Genomic DNA, 25,050 nt, shown 5'->3' with positions numbered 1-25,050 from the left:
ACATGCCTTTCCATAGGAAGCCATCTCATGGATAGAGGAGCCATCCAGCTGGCAGTCGGGGACTTAATAAAGATTGGTGCCATTAGTTTTGGCTCTCAATGTGATGATGAGGATTTGTTCACCAGTCTCAGGTTCATGCCCACTTAAGGGCAGTGGGGAAAGTGCAGAGACTGCAACTCCATAGGCTTTCAAGTGAGCAGTAATCACTGCTCTCAAAAGGGCATTAACCTGAGGCTCCTCCTATTGAGAACTACATATTGGAGTTGGACGCTCAAATTTGTGGTGCAGCAGCCTCACATGGATTATGACATAAGTCAGTCATACATACATAGAGAAGCACTGTATGTGGCATTGTATGCTGAATGTGGTTTCTGTGTTTGTTGCCCAGGAATTACCACTGTATACTGAAGATATTGTAACCCGGGGGAACTCTTGTGTTTGTGTAAATATATGGATTTACATTTACACTCATACTCTTTCCTAGTAGTGACAGCGTAACCTTTTTATATGTGATGTTACAAAATTCTTGCATCTTATTTATTCTGCTGATACAAATTCTTATGATTTCATTTAGAACAACAGAGTGCGGCGTTTTGCTTTTGAGTTGAAGATGCAAGACAAGAGCAGCTATCTCTTGGCTGCAGACAGCGACGCTGAAATGGAGGAATGGATCAGCACTCTCAATAAAATTTTACAACTGAATTTTGAAGCTGCTATGCAAGAGAAGAGAAATGGGGAATCTCATGAAGGTTCGGTATATTTGGGAAACATTACACAAGGGTTGTGCTGTTAAAATAACCAATGAAAAAATGAAAATCAATTCTTGCCTTTTTGTAGGGGTACTCAGGCATCGCAAAACTTTTTATGTAGTGCTGCAGTTATATAGAAAATAGTAAACCCAAGTCCCCAGGTGAATGTCCCACTAGCACTTCCACAGACTTGTCTTAGCAGTGACAACCGGCTCAGTCAATCACCAACTGATACAGGACAGCGCTGCGACTAGTGATTGGCTGAGCCGGCAGTCACTTCCGAGATTAGTCTTTGAATTGGAGGTGGGATCATTCAGCCAGGGATCTGGTGACACTGGGGGAATGCAGTAAGGTAAGAATAGCACCTTTATTATCTTTGATAACTGCAACACTATATGAAAGTACCTCTTTGGTTTTTGTACTTTCTTGCACGCTAGTCTAGACAATCTTGCTTCCCAGAACTGTTAGGCCTCCTGTAAGATGATGGTGATAAATATTCCACCCATAGCCTGCTTACCTGTACTGTACCTGCAGTTAAAAGTAAAAATAAAAATTTTAGCATTGTGATATTCGGCCGTAAAGGGGTGTTTTCATCTCGTCATCTTGTTTCTTCTCTATAGCATGGGAAATAACAAGCTAAATGGTGGGGAATCCAACCACTAGGACCCCCACTGATCGAGAGAGTTGGGACCTGAATCTCCTGCCAGAATGGAGTAGCTTTATGCGCACACGCTTTACCACTCCATCATTTATGACATCTGATGAGAAAGCCAAATACAGCATTCAGCTATCTTTTTTCAGATTTCATAATGAATGGAGTGGCAGTGTGCATGATCCTCTTTTCCATCCTGACAGGAGACCCCTGCAACCAATAGTTATTCTCTTTCTTAGGGATGGGGGATAACAAGGTGAAATGGGAATACCCTTTAAGGGCCCAGTTGTAGGGAAGATACAATGGGTCACTAAGAGCTTATTCCCACATTATGTGAAACATGGGCGGCTCGAACAGGAAAGCCCTGTAGTGTGGAGTCTTTCCCCGCGCGGCATGTTGTATTAATATCAGACAATGTTTGAATATTCACGGCACTGCAATGAAACGGCTGGGTCATTCCAGTGCCGCAAATAACACGTTCCCAGCTTCCAGCAAGATATTGCTACATCATGCCGTGCAGGTAAAATCTCCACTACAGGGCTTCCCCGTCCATGCAGTCTGTGTTTTACGGAACATGGGAATAAGCCCTAAGACACCATATAGTAGCATATTTGAGTGCACTGAGATTTCCATTCTGTTATGTAATTTTCCAGATGACGACCAGAACAAGTTTGACACCTCCTCGTCTAGCATTGATAGTTACCTCCCAGAGAAGGTATGTGGTGTACATTTAATAAGATTTATATCATTCATTTAGAAGAGCCTGTTTTTACATTGAAAGGACTGGTCTGTAGCGTACCTTCCATCCTGGTTTATATCACTCCTCTTATTTTGTGTCTGTATTTAGATGGCTAACCTGCAGATGTTTGGAGTTAATAACACATTGTCACAACACCCACTCAGCGCTTTATTTGCAGCAGTAAGCACTTGTTAGACATCTATGTGCATGTCCCAATAAACTCAGTGACAAATGTGTAATGGTTAATGCTCACTGCACATTGCTAATGTTCATTCCCATCTCAGAGATTCATATTCGATACTGTTGTATATTACATTGTCTGATCTAGAAATGTAACAAGCCAGGGCATACTGAACACATTAACCGATAGTATGAGCAGTTACTGTAATGATTATTAATTAAAGAAGATTGGAATCTTACATTTTAGCTATTACCTTATGGATATTTTTTTTTCTTTTATAGTTTGTATTGCCAAGTATATATAGCTCCTGTAATGTGCTTGAGCCTTGTGCTGTTCTAAGGGGTTACTAGGTTTAGAATATCCTTATTCATATATATCTGATTAGGAAAACCTAATTTAAAGGGATTATTCAGGTTTAGAAAAACAAAGCTATTTTCTACTAGAAGCCACTCTTTTTCTCAGTGTGGATGTACTATTACAACTCTGTTCCATTGAAGCGAATCGAACCAAGTTGTAATGCCATACACAACCTGAGGACAAGTGTTGCAGAATTAGAATTGTTTTGATACTGGATAACCCCCTTTTAATAGAGGAGATCCTTTGCTCAATATCTATATATTTGGCTAGAGAGGTTATAAAGTGGTCTCTTTATCTGGAGTACCTGATGTGCCCTATGCAGCTATCCAGTGATTTTCATGAGGACTGTGTACAGCTACTTTCTTCCAAAAACAGTGCCACCCCTGTCCTGTGTGTGGTATACAATTCAGCATCATTCACTTCAATGGAACTGAGCTGCGACACCACAACCAAACTGAGAACAAGAATTATGCTGTTTCAGGGAGAAAGCAGACATGTTTTTCTAATCTTGGACAACCCCTTCAAGTACTCAGTGTGGTATGATGTAGTGCTCATTTTCTCCTTACAGTGAATATTATTTATCTTGTTGGTTAATTTCTGTAGCAAAAATCTATAGTTTCTATGTTGCATATCAGAATTTTTCTTCTGTAATAGATATAATATATTTTTATATAACTTTTTTAGTTCTTATTGCACTTCCCTATTTTCTGTTGTACAGATATCTGTAACCCTGGGAAAGGTATTTCTTGGATAATAGATTTCTAGATTTTCTGCTTCTCCTCTGTCGTCAATACTAGAAAAAGCTTAGAGAAAATTGGGTTTCTTATTAAATATTCTGTGTTCAGGAAGGAGACCAGTTTCCGAGGGAATTGTTTCCAATCTCTTTTGCTGCGGAGTAGATAGATGTGGTTAATCTAAAGCACTCTTTGTTTATTAGGAGACTGAAACCAGGTGGAAGCGTTCTGCCTGCCAGGTTCACACAGCCTCCACTCCAACTTTGTTTCATTTCGATGTTCCTGTGGATTGCTGTATATCCAGTTATCCAGTTACAGAGCAGTCATTTGTGCAGGCTAACCAATGTTCTCTTCTGACACATCTGTGACATGTCAGAATATCAATTTAGATGAAGTTTCCTATTACTCTGTGAGGCTTTTGCTTATAATGGTGCCTGGATGTGCATGGGTAGTGATTCAGTTAGTGCCAGGGTGTTGACTGTGGCGCTAATGGAATGAAAGATGCACAACGGCCAGCAAATTGGCAGTGCTTGAATGACAGTCTCATTAAGTCAATACGGATCAGAATCTCTGGGGAATGTTTCCAGGATTTTATTCAAAGTAAGATATATGTAAGGTTGCTGCACTGTGCGTATCTATTAGTGGAGTGGCTCATGGAGTAGAAAAAGACATTGTAAATATATAAATGAAAGACAAGTTGTTATCGTTCCATGAAAATAATTAGATTGTGGAAGATTACAGGTAAGGCAGATGGTAGTTGTCCAGGGATGTCATAGTGCAGTATATGACATAAGAAAACTATGAATCTTCCCATACTATTTGTCCATAATGTTTAGAATCTAGTTCTGGTTTTGCCTTTAAGGGGTACTCCGGCGCTAAGCAATTACTTGGCTTTACAAAGCTATTACAAAGTTATATAACTGTGTAATAGCTTTGTGTAGCCGTTTTAGCCTCTATCAGCAGATCCTGACCCACTTTTTCAACCACCGAAAGTTTGGATTCTCTTACTTTCCTATTGATTGTCGTCCCGACACATCTTCGTCCCTGCGCCATTTTGGATGATACGCCATGTAATATATTCCTTTGGGGCAGGAACGACCTTTCTTTTTCAGTCCGTTCTGTTCGGCCCCCCGCTGCACGTCATCATGTCCTTCTTCAGTGAGTGGATGAAAGCAGGAAAGGGTGGTGACATGGGCGTGTCAGAGCGGAGGCATTGCAGCTGAGGGGATGGCGAGAGCGGCCGGATGTTCGGGGAGCGCTTGCAGCTCAAGAACCAGGAAATAGACAGAAAGCTATTGGCAGGAACGGGGGGGGGGGGGGGGGTCTCTGTGGTCCATGAACGCCATGATTTCGGCATGAGAGGGACACATATTAAAAGGTATCACAGACTGGGACTTCAGTGGCGTCTTTTTTTGTTTTGTCTAAAGCCATAGTACTCCTTTTAAGGGGTACTCTAGCATTTCTTTTCCTTTCATATAAACTGCCAGAGATTTGTTATTTACTTCAATTTAAAAATCTCCAGTCTTCCAGTATTTATCAGCTGCTGTATGCCATGCAGGAAGTTGTGTATTATTTCCAGTCTGGAGAGGAGAGGTTTTCTGCTGGGATTTTCTGTCCCAGAAAGAGATGTCAGCAGAGATCATTATGTCAGACTGGAAAGAAAATACCACTCCCTGTAGGACATACAGCAGCTAATAAGTACTCAACGACTGGAGATTTTTAAAATAGAAATAAAGTACAAATTTGTATAACTTTCTGGCAGCAGTGTTGGTGTCTGCAAATTATTTCTATTTTCTAATTGAAAAAAACAAAACAAAAAACTCAAGCCAGTACTTATCTGTTGTCACGTCAGACTCAGAATTCCCTGCTGCGACCTTTGTCAACTGTCCAGAGCCAGAAAGTTTTGGCATGGGAATTTAGCTAATGCTCTGGAAAGTTCCTGACATTACTTCCTACAGGACATACAGCAGCTGCTAAACACTGGAAGATTTTTTTTTTATAAATCAAAGCAATTTACAAATCTTTAAAATATGTGGCATACTAGCAGGAAGCTGTACTGACATATAGAGTGGCGTATCGGTTCATTATAATGGACTAACCATAAACCACTAACAATATTTGACCTGTTTTTTAACACACAGCTTTATTTTATAGGACGCAAAAGTGTGGCTTCATATTGTTTTAAGTCCTGCAAAATTAAATTGCACATTCTGAGACTAAATTAAGTCACTAGTAGTTTATATGAAACTAAATAGGCCTAGTGTAGACATGCATCATTCTACCTTTCTACCAGTATGCTGATGTATATCACACATGTAGAGCCCCTTACTAATAGGAACATTACCAAGAGTCAAGTAGTATTGCCACATCCAGGATGCTGTAATTCTGCTCTGCTTTTTAATATTTAACATGGAATCTTCTTAAGTACGCAAGCATTGCATATATGTACTCTTTAATTCTTATAGAAATTGGCAAATGTTATCATTTCTTGCCCTTATAAAGTACACTGCGTACAGTGTATGGAGTATTGTCTAATCTTTTCCTTAAGATATGAAGGAAGTGGCCATGATAAGTTTCTACTTTGAAACTGGAAAAGTAAAATGCCTGAATTTCCTTGATAAGCTTCCCAGTGACAAGGCTTAGAAGCTGTGCCAACTTTTTTTTTTTTCTTTTCTCAAAACTGCCTGCTGTTGACTATCTAGCTCTGATATTATTGAAATGACTGTAAAGCCACTGAAGACCACAGAGAGGCATTTTATCTGTAGAAATGGTGTTTGTTGTGCACCATTATATTCAGAGTCACTGTAGGGGCATGGTTACGCTGCCTGTTCTGTTAGATCAGCACTCGCTTGCTCCTTGTCCCCTGCTCGCTCTGGGTGCTATTTTACACACCGAGCTGTGAGAGGGGCTCTCTGGGAAGCTCGTAGGAGATGGTGCCGCTTCTCCTATAAGTAAGGCCAGCAGACCATCGCTATTGGGATTAGGATTTTGGTTCCATTTGTAAACCAGTGATCAGCCGACATTGAGCATGTCGACTGATTGGGGTTTTACAACATTAATATCTATTATACGAAGCGATTATCCACAGGAAAGGCAATGTACTGCTGATAATCGCTTTGTGTAATGGTACTCTTCTAAGTGTCTCTTAGCTGAGGCAGAATGGTGGGAGAACCACTTACCCCTGTTTGGTTCTAGGATTGAATTAGATTACATGGGCATATTCTGTTACAAATGCACATTCTTTGGAATGGTTGTAAATCTTTGTATACACAGTGTTGTTTAGGAAAGTCACTTTGTAAAATAAACCATTGCTCACAGCTAGATAAATATACCAGGATACACTTTTCTGTTATATCAAAACTACTATAGATTTACTGCTAGCCTCTGCGGACAGAATAAGGACCCATTCATTTCTGTGGCACCATACACACAACACCGTTTGTTACGGGTCCGTACCACAAGCAAAACGGGTAAGCAGTTTGATTGAAGTGTATAGGCATCCTTGTATACATGCATGCTTTTCTAGCAGAGAGCAGTAAACATGTGCATCAACATTTACAGAAAGATGTGGTGTGAAGAAACTATAGTGTGCAGGAAAGAGTGCTTACACTGACAGGGACACTTGTAATAAATGCCTCTATTGATGTCAGCTGCAGTACTGAGAGATTGCTGTCATTGTCTGCATGTGAATATAAAGAATTATTAACCTTAATGCCCAGAAGTTTTTTTTGTTCTGTATTATTGAAGATATGATTTTTGGTCCAGTAGTATTGCTTTTCAAATTCTATAGAATAACTACCCGATCTATAGCGTACACCATTTATAGTAATCTGCCTGTGTTTAAAGGACAAACCTTCCAAATGTGAATGAAGTAAGGAAATGTAGTAGTTAGGTTCTAAGCATTTTCTTACGTATTCTTTGTTAGTAATTGTGTTTGTCTTGGAAGTGTTTTGCTTTGTGTAGGCTTTTCTGTAGTGTTGCCTTCTTTCAGATGAGCAGACGCTGCCCAATATGACAGCCAATTGAGTCGATCAACACATTATATCAACCCATCACACAGCCCAATTACTGTGTATGAGGGGTCACACAAAGGATTGCTGGCTTGTTCATATAGGCGTATGTGTACATTGTCAGCAACACATCCACTGTTTACACAAGCAGATGTACTGTCCACAAACATTATTTTCCCAGCAATGAGTTGATATACAGGCCTATTTGGCTGATTTCTACACTCTGTAAAAGGCCCTTTCACTTTTTGGAGAAGATTTGTTTCTTTGCTTTACTTTTATTTTTCTTGTAATGATCCCTGTATCGTTCATGCAACCATTTAATCTGTTGCTATCAACTACACGTCCAATGTTTACACAGGGAGATGTGCGGCCGATAGTAATGGATTTTAAACCCTGCACAAAAGATTCAATCAGCTGAGGATTCTTTGTTTTCTAGCTCCTTAGCTGATCAATGTCACTTTTACTTTTCTGATTGGCCTTTGTAGGGCCTTATTCACACATCCTGCAAAGTTCATTAGTGCTCTTTGATTTCTATTGTGCTAGTCATATTCCCCTTTTTCACAGATCCACAATCCGTCCCGTGAAAAGAATAGGACATGTCTTAGTGCATATTGTGATTGCGGTACAGATTAGCCAATAGAAGTCTTTGATACTTGTGTTTCACGGATGTGACATCCGTGAAAAACACAGATCAAATCTAAGCAAACAACATTTGCTCAGTGTTACATTTTTTTTACCAGTTTAACTTTAACTAGCACTACAATTTTTCTGGATGCTGATCCAGATCCAGAGTTGCGGACCTGAAAAATTACTGTGCGTGTGAATAAGGCCTATAAGGGCCTTTACTTGTTTTCTTCTAGCGGTCAGATAACCGTGCAGCTTAGAGCCTTGTGTCCAGTAAGGCTGAGTTGGGCAAATATTGCACCGCACAATAGTCAAGTCATATAATAGGCCATTTAAGCAAACTCCCGGGGTATAAAGCCATCTAATACAGCCCTTAGAGCAGGTGTATTCCAACAGTGGTGCTTAATACTCTTTAGGCCTCCCTGGTGGCCATTATTTGCTGACTGAAAAACCTTGTGCAACATTGCTAAAGAGAATGCTGTAATGAAGTAAACCAAGGAAGACAGCCATATAAGTCAAAACATCCTAGATGTAGTGGAATGGTCTAAGAAGATGAATATCTCTGTTGTGTTAAAACATGAAGATGGAGACTATCACTATGATGACTGATGTAACGGAGCGGAAAGGTTTTCATTCAGACAAAAAGACCCTCGGGCAGCAGGAATAGACACACTAATGATACTATGGGATTTCCTTGGCATCTTTCTCTGTTTAAATTCACATAATTCCAGTCCAGTTTGCTTGAATGTGAAAGTGAATTTAGTCTGGTAGACTTTGTATCATGTTACATTAACTAAAGTAAAATATCTATCATTCCTGAGCGTGGGAGAACTTTGGGCATGTTTTGATGTTTTTTGTAATATAGTACATAATGACCTGGTAATTGTTAGCTGACAGCTTTCAGGTTTGTTCATGTATTGTGCATGGCTCGGCCCTGTTTATGACCGAAGGAGAGCCGAGCGGAGAGAGTAAGAGGTTTTTTTTAACCTCCTACAACTTTTTTGAGTAATTTTTTTCAGTTTAAAAATGTATCTGGCGGCAATTGAAAAAAATGCTTGTGTCAGGTAGAGGATTGATACAGCATCTCTAGAGCATTCAAGAAGTCTTCCCCCAAATCAGTACAATTCTTGGGACAGGTTTTGGCTAGGATATTAGGTGGTAGCTGACTCAGTACAGGAACCCTCAAACACAACCAGCCATGCTAAGTGCCAGTCCTGACTCCCAGTTTGGTGTATCTTACTTTACATTTATGCAGCTTGCTTGACACTTCTCTTCCCTGTACCACATTTTATGTGAGTTGCCTTAGACGTTTATATGATGTCCAATTTATGGCACGTGCTATATATTAATCTGGCTCAAATAACAACTCCTATTAGCTATTCCTCCTGTTCTACACTCTTGTGAGGGACAGAAATAAACTGAAACACATGATAAATCTAGCGAAAAGCATGTATCCCAGTATTTAAGGGCAGACTGAGCCAGAATTCTAGTTTTACAAATTAGTAAATTGTTTCCTACATTTTCACATTGATCCATAATGTGCATGCTCTATTTCTTTTAGATAACTTTTTGAATTGAAACCATAGAAGTACAGGATATCTCTCACATTAGCCAATTGTTTATCTCTATGACCTTTTTAGCTTTCTCCATAGTGCACTTTTTTTACCACCACCCAAGTACTTTAGCTGACTCCTAATTCTCTACCACTTCCCTACCCAAACCCTAGTTCAAAGGTTCACAGATTGCCATTGTGGTTGAATTAATGCTGGAAGTGCAGTACGGTAGTCATCAACTATGGTTTGGACAGGTCTTTCACATCTGGAATTAAGCGAACGTTTCCATTGTGGCATGACTGTGTTTTAATTGTACAAAATTAAAAACACTACGCTGGATATTTCTGAACACACAAAAAAATCTGTTCTATTATGGTCTGGCAGACACGAACATTGCCGGAAGGCTTAATAAATAGCAGCAGGAGAATTGCTACAATTAATCATTAGATATGATCTTAATTCTCTTTTTTTCCCTGCTGCCAATCAAAACAAGGGTTTTGTAACTGACTTGTATAGCGATACATTGTATCAGTCTTTATTGTTCCATAAGCAGGTAATGCAGTATTTAGAAGGCAGGGTAAGATCTAGGGATGAGCGAGTAGTAAAATATTCGAATGCTCAAAATTTGCCTATGACAACCACAGATAACATAGGTAAGGGGGAAATCAAACAACACCCACCGCTAACTTGCCCCATTAAAATTGGAATGTAACAGGAAATAGGGAAAAAAAAAAGGTGCCACACAGTTTTCTAAATGTTTTCATAAGGAGTGCAGAGCGCCAAAACCGGCTACAATTAGAATGTAACTGCAAATAGAATTTTCAACTGCCTTCCTCCCTGTCTAAGTAGATGTGCTGATAGGCAGCCTATTCACTGTATGGACATATATTCTGTGTTGTGTAGTAGCCCTAAAAAGGGCTTTTGGAATTTTATCTGCCTACAATTACTTAAAATCCTAACAGTCCCTACTTCAAGATCTCTCCCTCAACTTGTCCTGCAACAATTAGAATATAGGAGCTAATAGATCAACTGGAGCCTATTCTTTACAGTGAGCAGCTGCCTGCCGGGCTGTGAGAATGCAGCTGTCTGCCTGTCTGTGAGGATAAGCAGCTCATATGCTGCTAGCCGGCCTATTCACTGTATATATCCGGAGCTCTATGCTGTGCTGTTTAGGGTATTGTGGGTACAGAGTCGGTTTGAACAAATGGTAAAATCTGATCCATTACAGCAGAATGCATTTTTAAAGAATCCAAAATGCAGTGTGACACCAGGCTTAGTTTTTTTGGATCTGTGTTTTGTTTTTAAAATCTGTGCATAGTTCTGGCCCTACAGGTTGTGTGATATGGTATCAGGTATTTGGCTCAGTGTCCTCAACCACTGACCCACAGAAATGACTCTTGGGTCTGTTGATAATGTTGAAGGGTTGTTTTGGCAGAAGAAGAGGAACAGTCCATAAAGGCATTTATCCTCTGACCACACAAATAAGCTTCTGCTGTGCCCGGAAGTGAATCTGTCTCTTGGTTTAGTTTTAATGTGTTTATTTCTTGACCTGTTCCATCATTTATTGCTGTATACAGAAATTAATGTTATTAACATCTGGGCCAGTTTTTGTCATAGTCATGTACTGTTTATTACATTTTTACATGGTCATGCCCTTTAATAAAAGTAAATTTTTTTGGGGGAGGTTTATTGACGCCATAATTTCTTTTCACACTGACAGCATTTAAAAAGTGCATATAACAATAACTATATCTGTTATTTCCTGGACATCCACAAAACTAAGGGACTTTTATTTTACTGTCTGTAAGTTAACAAAAAAAAAGTCATTGAGCCTTTTTAAAGTTGGGGCTGCTTGTACTTGTTAATGTGACTGTAATTATCCTCATTTTTCAGTTCACAGTAAATGCTCTTAATGTGTTTGTATCAGTATTCTGAATGCTAGGCTTATATCACTTATATTTTTACCACTCATTATGGATTCCAAAGGCGTTCACAAAAACCAATGTCAGCTGTTCGGGATTTGTTCACGTATGATACAAAAGCAAATTTTGTGATATACACAACAACCCAGGCACAAGGGATGCCAGCATGTCTCACACCGTGCTGCTGCTAAATACATATATTTCAGTGTCTTGAATGTAGTCTGAAAGTAACATCATTGTAAGTGTATACTGTTTGTTTTTATGGGACTTATAAGTGTAGTGTAGCCAAGTGAGAACATACCCTAGCTTACCCAGGTCCTCAGCCCTGCCTGGCATCAGTTTGAGAGTTTTTTTGTTGACCATGTTCTTCCATTTTTTCTGTTCCAGAGTGGAAGAGAAACAGAAGCCAAGCTAAAAAATGAAAGCAGAGTGAAGCTTTTTGCCTTGGATTCAGATACACAGGTAATACCATATGAAGCATGTGTACCCCTTTGCGTGACACAAATATGCATATGTGATTGGGTTTTGGGATAGGGATTGGGATAGTTACACCACGTTGAATAGTTAAACCTTGTACACCTTATTTTTTTCATACTGCTTTTTGAGCATCCATTGATATATTGTGTAATTATAATGCACTTAGAATAGATATGACCATAGTATTTTACTGTATACCTAGCAGGACTTGACTGTTCTCTCTCCCATATTTGACTGTCATATTGACAATCTCTTTTCTGTTTCTTTAGAAACTTGACTTTTCAGGAATTGAACCAGAGACAAAGCCTTTTGAGGAAAAATTTGGGAAAAGGATATTAGTGAAGTGCAATGATTTGTCTTTTAATCTTCAGTGTTGTGTGGCGGAAAATGAAGAGGGGCCGACCACAAATGTAAGGTTTTCTTATGTTTTTTTTTTTTCTGCCTTTATTCTGCTCCACCAGCATTTTTTTAGGCATTATGTATTATGATCAGCGTATTGTAATAGAATAGCTATCCCATTAATTACAATATGGATCCAGTATGGACATGGTTACAGCCTACATTAAGACACTCCTTTGAAAATCCAGTACTCTGCAATGAACTAAGACACAGATTATTTATAATACCCCCTGTCTCTGGTGGCCACCTCATCAGATTAAATGGTGGTTGGATGCCCAACATAGCCACAGGTCCACCTTATGGCACGCACATTTACCAGATATTTGTGACATATTCTTTGGAGTAGGAAAACAGCATCTTAAAAAACTTAGAGGGGTTGTCCTTAGAAGTATAAGTTCTGAGCAAGCTAAAGACTCTTATCACGATCATAGCATATAGGTGAGGCCACTCTTCCATGTAGTAGCCACACAATGTGCAGGTGGGACAGGAAATGTGCAGGAGAAAGGAAATGTAATTCCTTTTCTGCGGACAACCCCTTTAAAGTGTATTTTATTACTGATGGACTTTCTATTAAACTTTGGAGCATTGGGAATGATTCAGACGGTTTCCTCCCCAGTTTTATAGAACAGGTGTATGACTGCTTATAATTACATAGCACACGCTGCTGTGTTTATTGCATGAACAGATCATATAATAGCTACTAATAGGTTGTTTGCAGATTACCCTGAATAAGTAATAAACCCCTAAAGGACAGGGCAATTAGAATCTAGCCCATCCACTTTTTCCCGCCTACAGCAGATGTCAGTAGACAGTCTGGCTGCTCTACACGGTCTATCTTGTCAGTAGGTTGTGACTAATCTATCAGGATTTGCCTACAATTTAATGACTAGCTTAAAGGGGTTTCATATGACGTACTAACATTTATTTCTGCAACCAACCTGCAAGTTTGTCCTTGTGTGCTACTGAACGGACAGACTCCCTCAGTAAAGAGGGACTAGTCAAGGCAGCAGATACTTGGAGGCACCTGAAGCCGCTTTGACTGCTCCCTGCTTCTACGTACTGTGTATTTAGGTTAGGTTATTAGTTATTGAGCGGAGTTTCTGAAAGTTATACTTCCACATTCTGGGAGTTTGTAGAGCAACTCTGTCAGTCTGCTCTTTCATCTAGCATGCTAACCTTGTCTGCTCTCTGCAGTGAGTCCTCCTACAGTAGGCATACTGTATTCAGACGCAGCAGTCAGTGCAGACGTCACATCACAGTCAGTCAGGAGACCATGAATTTATTATGAAGGAGATTTTTGCTCCATAGAGCAGAAACAACAGAGAAACACTCTCACTTATGTTTGCTCCAAGATGAATCTGCCAGGTCAGACATTGAAATAAAGGTTATTCATTAAGAGCACATTCATCTTACAGGTTGCTGTTTATCTCTGGTGGTCCTCGTGTCTCCGGTTTTTGTAGCATTTTTTTCATTGTGAAAGAATACCTGTCACAAAAAAACATTTGACGTGTCACAAAGAGGTTATTGTTGGTCAGGGTCTGGATGTTCAGTCTGCAACATTCAGCGCATTGTCTCTCAACATGTGACCAAGATGGCTGCATAATGTAAGGAGAGCTCCCTGAGGCACTGCATTGCTGATTTTGCATTAGTCCTTAATACATTTTGGACTATAAACAAGCTAGCTACTTTACTATTGTTAACCTCCATGTAGATGTCTGTTTAATACAACTAGAGTGCACTTTTTATTGTACGTTTAGAAATGTTTGCTAGAGTTGCATTACTGTATGACTCTGTTTTCCCACCCAGGTGGAACCGTTCTTTGTCACTTTATGTCTGTTTGACATCAAAGCCAACAAAAAGATCTCTGCAGACTTTGCTGTGGACTTGAACCATGCCTCTGTGAGGCAGATGATCCCTCTTTCTTCTCAGCAGCTTCTAAATGGCGGTGGGGATTTTGGCCGCAGAATTCTCGGGTCTCTGCAGGAGTCAATGCTGCAGTACCCCAAACAGGTATTAGTGGGTTTATGGCTTATGTTTCCGCCTAAAATTAAATGCTTCTAAATAATTAAGGTTTGAATTGTATTCGCAACGGATAAGGAAATGGCAGTGCAGCCGAAGACGTAACTAAATAATTGAAGAATCTTTGCATTTCAGATGCTGTGTAGCGCTGAGTGCTCCTCTTTATAAGGTATATTTGTTGCTCAGTGAAGTGCTGTGTGATCTGTAGTCACAGCTGATGGAAAATAGGTTCTGATTGCTCCGTGGGAGGAAACTGCTTTCAGTTCATAATGTTTTCATTTATGCTAATGCTACAGGTTGCTTGCCCTCTTCATCTTTTTTTACATCTAGGACCCCGTGAGTCTAATGTAATCCAGTTATGTACCAGTTATGCTTCCTGCTGCTTTAATATGAATCTGCAGAATGCGGTGTGTGTATTCACTATAGTACAATGCAGCTTGAATGTAATCAGGAATGCATTATCGATTAGCCCCATTGTACTTGCCCCTTCACATCTTCTCTGGGGAGGTGCAGTATTTTATATCAAATGTTACTGAATCTATAGAGAGATAAACAAGTCTTCCTGCTCCTACTGAGAACTCCTATAGGTTGAGGATGTAGACATCCTCAGCAAAACAATACAGGAAAGTCAGAGCAGGCTATCATACTATGGCGGCAGATGTGGGGGATAGAGGAGTCTCCTGGGCAAACTGCTGGGTCCCTGTGACTGGATGCAGATGAAGCTGTGTGATAAATGATTCTTACTCCATTGTTTTTAATTTTTTTTTAAAAAATAGGTTTCCCATTACATTAGGTATTGGAAACAAAATGTTAAATGCATACAATGCAGGACATGTTTAGCACCATCACAGATTAGTTTGTATATTATGTGAGGGTTTTTATTACATTAGGGCCAGTATAATATCTGTGTAAATCACTGTGTCAGTCAGCCAGTCTCCACTCCTCACATTACGGAGATTGCCCTACATCCAGTTTGAAAAATTCTGTTATGAAATGGCTGTAGTAATAGTACGTAACAGGGGCGTAGCTAGTATTCACGGGGCCCCATAGCAAAAAAATATTAAGGGCCCCCCTCCCCTACGCACAACACAAAGCACTGTGTGTGTGTGTATATAAGTATATGCTCTGTGATGTGGCCAAAAAATATAATCTCTTGTGGCCAGAGGCAGAATCCTGGCTGCAGCCGCAAGAGTGACTGGCAGAGCAGAGAGCCAATGTCTGCTAGGGCAGTCCACTGTTTTTACCTATAAGGGCCCATTAGGAGCCCTTTATGGTTAAATACATAGGTGCAGGAGCAGACTACTTTCTGCTTACACACTGCAGTACATAAGAGGCTAAGTGACCCAAGTTCAGTAGACAAGGAGATATCTGCCTTACTGATGGTGCAATGATAACCCCTGACCCCTGCAGGGAGCTTTGCACATTTTACTGTGTGATTGCGCAGCTGGAGAACTAAGGGCAGGGGTTATAAGAAGGAGATCTCTTTGTCTTCTGCTTGTTAACCCTTTTTTGTGCTGCAGCATGTAAGTAAAGATTGTGTCACTTACACACTGCAGTACATAAGGGGTTAAGCAGAAGGACCCATGCTCTTACCTTCTCCCCCGGGCCCCCTCCTGCATGGGCCCTATAGCAACTGCCTACCCTGCCTCTATGATAGCTATGACACTGGTACCTAATAAAACTAATCACTCCTTTCTTACTACTTGCTGGTTATTATTTCTCCCTCCCTATACAAGTACATTTGTTACGGCAAAACCTTCATATTTCCTGTATGGAGAGAGAAGGGATAAGATGCAGCTTAAGGCTGGGTTCACACTATGTATATTTGAGGCTGTATTTGTGAGGCTGTATAGCAACCAAAACCAGGAGTGGATTGAAAACACAGAAAGGCTATGTTCACATAATGTTGTAATTGAGTGGATGGCCGTCATTTAATGGCAAATTTTTGCTGTTATTTTAAAACAACGGCTGTTATATTGAAATAATGGCAGTTATTTACCGTTATATGACGGCCATCCACTCAATTTCAACATTGTGTGAACAGAACCTTTCTGTGTTTTCAATCCACTCCTGGTTTTGGTTGCTATGAGGACCTGACTTGAGGACCAAATACAGCCTGAAATATACATAGTGTGAACCCAGCCTAAAGGTAGTCATACACCTTCAATAATTGACTTGCAATAACTGATCGTTCAGCCGTCAATTACCTCTCTTGTCTGGCTCCTGTCCTCGCCATCATAAGGAACGTTCCTATGTTCTCTGTAGGATTAGGCCGCAGCCCGAGAGTTCTGGCGGCAGCTTATCTCTTCCAAAACAAACTTACTTTACTTAAAAAGATCTAATTCATATACTATGAAAACTAATAAGGTCTCATTTATGTATTTATCAGGTGTAACATAGCACAATAATTATGAGCTGTAATTCTAATGTCTAATTTCTAACTTTATCATTTAGGGTATATTTTCTGTAACGTGTCCCCATCCTGATATCTTCCTCGTGGCCAGGATAGAAAAGGTCCTGCAAGGCAGCATTACACATTGTGCAGAACCTTACATGAAGAGCTCAGACTCCGCCAAGGTAGGTTCTGATGACATGCAATGGCTACAGACATCTCTGAAGTCCTGTGAAACACACACTACTTAGTTTACCAGCTCCCACTTCAAGTTTAAAATATATATATTTTTTTAATCATGCTTATATTTTATTCTCAAATTATATATTATATTTTATGTTCTCAAATAATCCACAACATCTAAGTTTTATGGTCCTGAGTGTGATAACGTATCCAATAATGTATCTATCAGCAAATGGGAACGTTATGTAACATTAAAAAACAGCCCTTCCTGTATGCTCTTCTTCAAGTATCTACCTCTGTTCCCCGCTACTAATATATATAAAATATATGTTTAGCTAGAAGAATAAGTAAGTGTAAGTATCTGCATAACTTTAGCAAAGCCCCGATTGAGCATGTCTAGACAGCTGTTATTGAGCATGTCTAAAATGGCAGGTCTTGTGTTATAATGCATTTGAAGAGTGAAGGCTAGCTTGTCTGACCCAATACCCCAGGAGAGCTACTGTAACACAAACTGCTGACTATGATAAAAAGGACATACTAGCCATGGCAACTTCCCTTACTGACTTCTGTCTGTAACTGAAACCACCTACAATAGACATGTGAGTGTCACAGATAAACCTTTAAGAATTAGGCTGGGTTCACACTGCGTTTTGGAATCCGTTTTTTTTCATCCGTTTTTTGCAAATACGGATGGGGAAAACTGATGCATTAGTGTGCATCCATTTTGATCCGTTTTTCCATTGACTTCCACTGGGAAAAAAAACGGATACGCAAAAACGTAGCTGACACTATTTTTGTGTCCGTTAAAAAAAATTGATCCGTTTTGATCAGTTTTTTTTAAAAAGGAAGTCAATGGAAAAACAGATCAAAACAGATGCACACGAACGCATCCGTTTTTTCCATCCGTTTTTTCATCAGTTTTTTTGCAAAAAATGGATTGCAAAACGCAGTGTGAACCCAGCCTTAGATGGTGGCCTGGTCTAATAAATCAAATTTTTCTTTTATATCATTTGGATTACCAAGTATGTGTGTGTTACCTACCTGGAGAAGATATGGTGGAGGCAGTGTCCTGCTGCAAAACCTTGGAGGGGGGCATGCATGTAGGTGTTACGCTACCACCTCCCTTAAAAGGGGTATTCCCCCCAAGGGCTAAAACATAGTGCAACATAGTGATCGGTGGGGGCCTGTCATAGAGGGGACAGATACACACAGCGATCTGCAGAAGGGGAAAAAGGCACACAGTGAGGGAGAAGAGACACAGCAATCTTCACAGGGGAAGGTGGTGCACAGTTAGGTAGAAAAGACAGCAATCTGCACGGGAGGGGGGTGGCACATATTGAGGGAGAAGAGACCGCAATCTGCATGGGAGGGGGTGGCACATATTGAGGGAGAAGAGACAGCGATCTGCATGGGGGGAAATGGCACACAGTGCGGGAGAAGAGACAGCGATCTGCAGTAGCGGTGGAGTGGAATTGGGCTGGCAGAGAGGGATCCATACAGCAGCGGCATCAGGGAGAACCAAGCCAAGCAGGGATTTGGGGGGGGGGGGGGGAGCAGTGTGGACTTGGGTGCTGTCAGAGAGGAGGAGTGCGATACAGTGATAATCTGCAACCAGACAGTGATGATCGGGGCAGGGTTAGAAGCGCTAACCCAACCCATCGAAGAGACAGAGCACACCTGGTCCCCGACACGTAAGGTGGGTGCCAGGAGCAAGGAGCGGTGTTGGAGTGAAGTGCAAAAATAGTTTAGGAATAATTTGAGGAACATAAAAAAGAATTTGAGGTATTCACTTGGCCTCCAGATACCGCTTATTCTCACACGCCATAATCCACAGAGCATGAAGCTGCGCAGTAGACTCTCAGCTCTCTTAGCGTCATGTATCAATATGATGCCGGCAGAGCTGAAAGTGTTTAAATCTTTGCAGGATTTTACCGATCCAGCTGCGTGGCTGTATCAGTCCACTGCAAAGCTTTACACTCCGTAAATTTTGTTGATTAGAGAGCATAAGAATAGGCCCTGAATCTGATTAAGCTTCTATGGGATGTGTAATACGTAAAGACTGTCTATCACAGGATGTCTTGGTGCCAGATACCAGAGGACATGCTGATTAAAGGGGTTGGTCACTTTATAGTAAAATTGCTCAGTGTACAGTATTAGTAAGGTTACTCACTGTATATACTGACAGCAGCTCCCTGTGTACCTCATAGAGCTAATATCAGACTCCCCTCCTCCAGGCTGTGCTGCCCTGCTCTGTGGTGAGTCTGTCCATAAGATGGCTCACATGGAGGAGCATGTGACCATGCCCCGCACCCCCCAGTATCCACCACTGAACCTATATATGCCTATGGAAGACACAGGAGGCGGGGCAAGGTCACATGCTCCTCTGTGTCAGCCATCTTATGGACAGACTCACCACAGAGCAGGGCAGCACAGCCTGGAGGAGGGGAGTCTGATATTAGCTCTATGAGGTACACAGGGAGCTGCTGTCGGTAAATGCAGTGAATACACTTACTAATACTGTACACTAAACTATTTTACCATAAGGTGACCAACTCCTTTAAGCAAGATTGTGCGTGCTGTAGCTTTATTGCTTTAGTCCATGACGTCAGTATTTATTGGTTGCTACAACAATACATAATCTTCCTGCTTCTTGCAGTCTTTAGGGTGAATGAACAGGAGTTTATAGTTTTTAGTTAGAATGAAGTATTTCTATTCTAGTTTTAATCGGTTTGTCTGTGTGCACCATGAGGAGAGAAAGCTAAATGACAGCAAGGTGAAATTCATAGCTTTCCTCCGAAGCCTGTAGTATGGGTTGAACATGTTTTACATTAATTATAAACCTTTTTCATGGTGTATTTGCTACATATACATAAGACTTCCACATTATATACATCTGCACAACGGACAGACCTGAAAACACTATAGACATCATGAAAACCTTAAACCCCCAATGTAATCCATGCACCTGCAAGCCATTAGCCATAAGTCATTGTCTTTCTACCTCACTAACATATATGCTTCAAATAAAGGAAAGATGCTGGAAGCATTCCTCAGAGATTTTGGTCCATATTGACATGAAGGCATCACACAGTTGCCGCAGATTTGTCGGCTGCACATCCATGATGCGAATCTCCCGTTCCACCACATCCCAAAGATGCTCTATTGGATTGAGATCTGGTGACTGTGGAGGCCATTTGAGTACAGTGAACTCATTGTCATGTTCAAGAAACCAGTCTGAGATGATTCTAGCTTTATGACATGGCGCATTATCCTGCTGAAAGTAGCCATCAGATGTTGGGTACATTGTGGTCATAAAGGGATGGACATGGTCAGCAACAATACTCAGGTAGGCTGTGGCGTTGCAACGATGCTCAATTGGTACCAAGGGGCCCAAAGAGTGCCAAGAAAATATTCCCCACACCATGACACCACCACCACCAGCCTGAACCGTTGATACAAGGCAGGATGGATCCATGCTTTCATGTTGTTGACGCCAAATTCTGACCCTACCATCCGAATGTCGCAGCAGAAATCGAGACTCATCAGACCAGGCAACGTTTTTCCAATCTTCTACTGTCCAATTTCGATGAGCTTGTGCAAATTGTAGCCTCAGTTTCCTGTTCTTAGCTGAAAGGAGTGGCACCCAGTGTGGTCTTCTGCTGCTGTAGCCCATCTGCCTCAAAGTTGGATGTACTGTGCGTTCAGAGATGCTCTTCTGCCTACCTTGGTTGTAACGGTTGGCTATTTGAGTCACTGTTGCCTTTCTATCAGCTCGAACCAGTCTGCCCATTCTCCTCTGACCTCTGGCATCATCAAGGCATTTCCGCCCACAGAACTGCCGCTCACTGGATGTTTTTTCTTTTTCGTACCATTCTCTGTAAACCCTAGAGATGGTTGTGCGTGAAAATCCCAGTAGATCAGCAGTTTCTGAAATACTCAGACCAGCCCTTCTGGCACCAACAACCATGCCACGTTCAAAGGCACTCAAATCACCTTTCTTCCCCATACTGATGTTCGGTTTGAACTGCAGGAGATTGTCTTGACCATGTCTACATGCCTAAATGCACTGAGTTGCCGCCATGTGATTGGCTGATTAGAAATTAAGTGGTAACGTGCAGTTGGACAGGTGTACCTAATAAAGTGGCTGGTGAGTGTGTGTGTATATATATATATATATATATCTATATCTCCTGTACAGTGATGGGCAGGTTTAAAGGGGTTCTCCTTTTCCACATATTGATGTCCCATCATCAGGTTAGGCCATCAAAATCCAGCGTGTGGTGTCAACACCTGGCACCCCTGTCCAGCTGCAGGATGTAAACAGGGTTGATAGCAGATGGCTCAGTTTGTAGTGGTGGTGCCAGGTTATTGCAGGTCAGGTCCCATTCACTTTGATGGGAGCTGAGCTGCAGTAACCATGCATGGTCTTAACACAGTGAATGGAATAGTCTGCTTCTAGCCAGGTTCTCTGTGAAGATCCAGCTGCAGTGGCTCTACAGAACACCTGATCAGCAGGGGTACTGATTGTGGACATCCTGCTGATCAGATACTGTTGGCCTGGCCTGGCCTAGCTTGGCTGTTAATATGTGGATGTTGAAATCTGCTCTAATTTGCATGCCATTGTATGGTCCATGTTTTACACAGACTTTTAGGTGGAGGATAAAAAAGCAGAAGTAGATTGGTTTCTTTTTTCCATGTGCCACCACTTTATGGCAAGGAGTAGGGACCAGCCTCAAGTATCATGCCACTCTTTCCAATTGTCAATGGGTACTAAAGAAGTTTTCCCTTCACACAACATACATAGCATAACATACTGTATCGTGGTTATTGACTACTAGGACCCCACTGATCCTGAGTATCCAGGACCCTTACCTTCATATCTAGATCGACCCCTTTGCTAGAGGTAGAATATTCTCTGAGCACTCCTGGCTATAAGTGGTGGTCTCCTAGGAATTACTCTTTGATCATTTATTTCTGGGCTTCCCCTTGCAGAAGCCTGGCTTACCCTTCTCTGCCAAAAACCCTGCAGATCAAATACAATGGTTTGTTTTCCTCTCCAAGGAGACTGTTGAAGGGCAAATTGTGCTTGGTAAAAGCCATTGTGTTTATAATTGTCTGTACATAGTTGACGGTGAATTATTTATGGTCTTTAAACATTTATAAATATGCCTGCGGTAGCTTTACATTTGTATTGCCTGTGTGGAGTCCACTTTGAAGAGGTCTATTTTTATTCATTTCCAGGTAATGCAGGACAGCCTGCTTCTTCCTCCTGAGTAGCAGTAGGCTGGTCAATAGCTGTCTACATGTTTTGCTTTTGGAGAGTAGCGATACAATAGTGAATCTGTGTCTTGTTAGTTCAGTATGGAGAGTATGGACTTCCATAAACTGACTGCATTTTGTAGACGAATTCACATGGCAGTATTATTCCACTTAAACCCCTAAAATGTTTACAAACCCTGAGAACTTCTCCATCTTCAGTGTAAAGGCAGCACCTCCTTTGTTGCCTGTAGTCCCTGCCACAAGGGTGGTTATTTCTTCTTGCTCCTGCCAAATCGGCTTCCTAGTACTTGTTTCTAGAGACAGTTGTGTTTGTATCTCTAAGAACACACTGAACCACTTCTTCTCTTACTTTATTATTAATCATTTTTGTTAATCTTTGTAGGTGGCGCAGAAAGTATTAAAGAACGCCAAACAGGCGTGCAGCAGACTTGGACAGTACAGAATGCCTTTTGCCTGGGCAGCAAGGTGAGACGCAGATAAGGATGGGGTATCATCAACCTGAAGTAGGCTCCACAGATTTCTTCATTAAACTACAGTTGTTTATTATATTATATAGTTTATTATAAATTTATATGGCTTGTGCCAAGAGCCCAACTGTATCCTACACTTGCCTCTGTAATGCCTGCCCAGCATCCCCCTATGTGTCCCCACCTCCAGTGTACTAAAGTAACACATGAAATATTTAGTTTACAGGATGATTGTCAGCATTTTCCAACATTTTTTTCGTTTTTTGTTGTGTCTTAGTTAACTTTTTCCCCCCCTAGGCCTCTTTTTAAAGATACATCTGGAACCCTGGACAAGAGTGCAAGATTTTCTCCAATATACAAACAAGACAGCAACAAACTTTCAAATGAAGATATGCTTAAATTGCTGGCTGACTTCAGAAAGTAAGTGCTTTGTGGCCCAGCCCCAGTCATGATATGCACAGTGGACTGCTTAAATTGGCACTGTCATTAAAACTAACATTTGACATGTTATTAGACTTGTTAAAAGTTATTGATCAGAGCGTGGCTCACTGCTGAGACCTGCTCTGATCAGAAGATATAGCCAGGGAGGCATCACGGCACTGCGATGCAATCCCTGGCCGGGCCTGCATTCCGGCAATATTTTCTCATAGACTTCTATTGGGAATATTGGCGGAATGTGGGGCCGGCTGGGGATTGCATCGCCACAATATCTCCTTGTCTACATCTTCTGATCAGAGCGGATCTCAGCAATGAGACCCACTCTGATCAATATCTTTTGACATGTCTGATGACCTGTCAAAAGTTTTATTGACTAGTACAATTTAAGAGATTTTTGGGGCCATAGTTGGTCCAAGCCATAGGGTCAACCATATGTACTTCTGAGAAAGCACCCTTTAAAGTGGAACAAAGAAAAAAAAAATTCGAATCAAATTGAAAATTATAAGATCTGTAAATTGTCCTGCAGGAAGTGGTGTATTCTTTCCAGTCTGATAGGGTCCTTCCACCTCTGTCTGTCAGAAAGTAATAAAAGGTGCTATACGGAAGGGCGTCAGCACAATACTCAGTAGCACACTTGTAAATGCAAGGTGAATTCAGTTTATTTACAGCCTAAAAAATGGCCAAACCAGGTAAATACTATACACAATAGCACCTATTTGGTGCACAAGTTTTAGCAATTTATGTGAATTTTGGATGCAATACGCAGACATTTTGACCTACTCAGGGTCTTACCCGATGTAGCTAAGGCGAGTGCTTCTGGCGCTGGTCTGGTCCTGTGTGTGATGCGCTGTATCACAGTGATGTTGAGAAAGACCCTTGGTGAGTCGAAACATCCATGTGTTGCATTCATTATTTACAAAATTGCTAAAGAGAGCTCCAAATAGGTTCAATTGTGTATAATATTTACCCGGTTTAGCCCCTTTTCAGAGCAGTAGCCTATAGAAAACCTTTCCTGCTCTGGATGGTGGGTGACAGCATTAGAGCATTGTGTAAGAATGGGAATAATACATAACTTTCTGCAGGGTATACAGCAGCTGATAAGTACTGGAAGACTTCTGTTTTTTGTTTTTTTTCTGTAATTTACAAATCTGTTTATTTTTATTACCCCTTTAAATGGCCAAAGAATGTAAGTGTATGATTGTCATCCAAGCTTCTTTATTCAGGCACAGCCTGCCATGCGGTGCTGTCAGCAGCCTAAAGCCAGACTTCCTTGTATAGTTAGGCTGCATTCCCACGTTCCGTGATCCTGACGGATCATAAGCGCCGCGCTGTAATGAATCAGCCGCGCGGTGCTGTTACTACAGCGTGGCGCTTATGAATACAGTCTCCCCCGCTCCCAGCATCTAATTACAGATGCTGTCCGGGCGCGGGGGGACTCCGGTACATGCATTCCATGTCCGTGATCCGTCAGGATCACGGAACGTGGGAATGCAGCCTTAGACTCTTGTGTGAGGGGCTTTCAGGGTAGGAAAACATCTGGCAATCAAATGATTAAAAATGAAGGGCATATGTGCATGGGATAAAAGAAGATGTAGCAATAGAGCTGGATATACACAAGCTCCCAGGGGGACCTGTCCCAGATTTGGTATTTAAGAGTGTTTCTATGGAATCTGACATGCCAGTTCCAGCTGAGAATGTACATCTGTCCTGTGTACCTCTTAATAACACTTCAACATAGTCTATACTAGAATGATCCTTTTTTCCCTCAAACAGTAAAAACACGAGTTTGTTTAATCTGGGGAAATATGTGAAAACACCTGAAGAACATGACTAGAAAATGTATTACGATTGCTGTGGGCCATTGCCAATGTTCA

The 25,050-nt window shown here is 41.1% G+C and overlaps 1 protein-coding gene across 7 annotated transcripts in view; it reads left to right on the top strand.

Moving 5' to 3' along the window:
• The window catches only part of DOCK9 (dedicator of cytokinesis 9), a 177,392-nt gene that overhangs the window by 97,371 nt on the left and 54,971 nt on the right, over nt 1-25,050 (top strand). For all 7 annotated transcript variants that reach the window (XM_069970704.1, XM_069970702.1, XM_069970701.1 and 4 more), the window contains exons 8-15: nt 575-749; nt 2,055-2,116; nt 11,909-11,983; nt 12,268-12,408; nt 14,204-14,407; nt 16,871-16,993; nt 22,654-22,736; nt 23,036-23,158. In XM_069970704.1, coding sequence (XP_069826805.1) covers nt 575-749; nt 2,055-2,116; nt 11,909-11,983; nt 12,268-12,408; nt 14,204-14,407; nt 16,871-16,993; nt 22,654-22,736; nt 23,036-23,158 — 986 coding nt within the window. The remainder of the gene's footprint in view (nt 1-574; nt 750-2,054; nt 2,117-11,908; nt 11,984-12,267; nt 12,409-14,203; nt 14,408-16,870; nt 16,994-22,653; nt 22,737-23,035; nt 23,159-25,050) is intronic.

This window comes from Dendropsophus ebraccatus, chromosome 5 (genome assembly GCF_027789765.1).
Source record: "Dendropsophus ebraccatus isolate aDenEbr1 chromosome 5, aDenEbr1.pat, whole genome shotgun sequence".
Lineage (NCBI taxonomy): Eukaryota > Metazoa > Chordata > Amphibia > Anura > Hylidae > Dendropsophus > Dendropsophus ebraccatus.
This window is presented reverse-complemented; position numbering and strand designations above follow the sequence as displayed.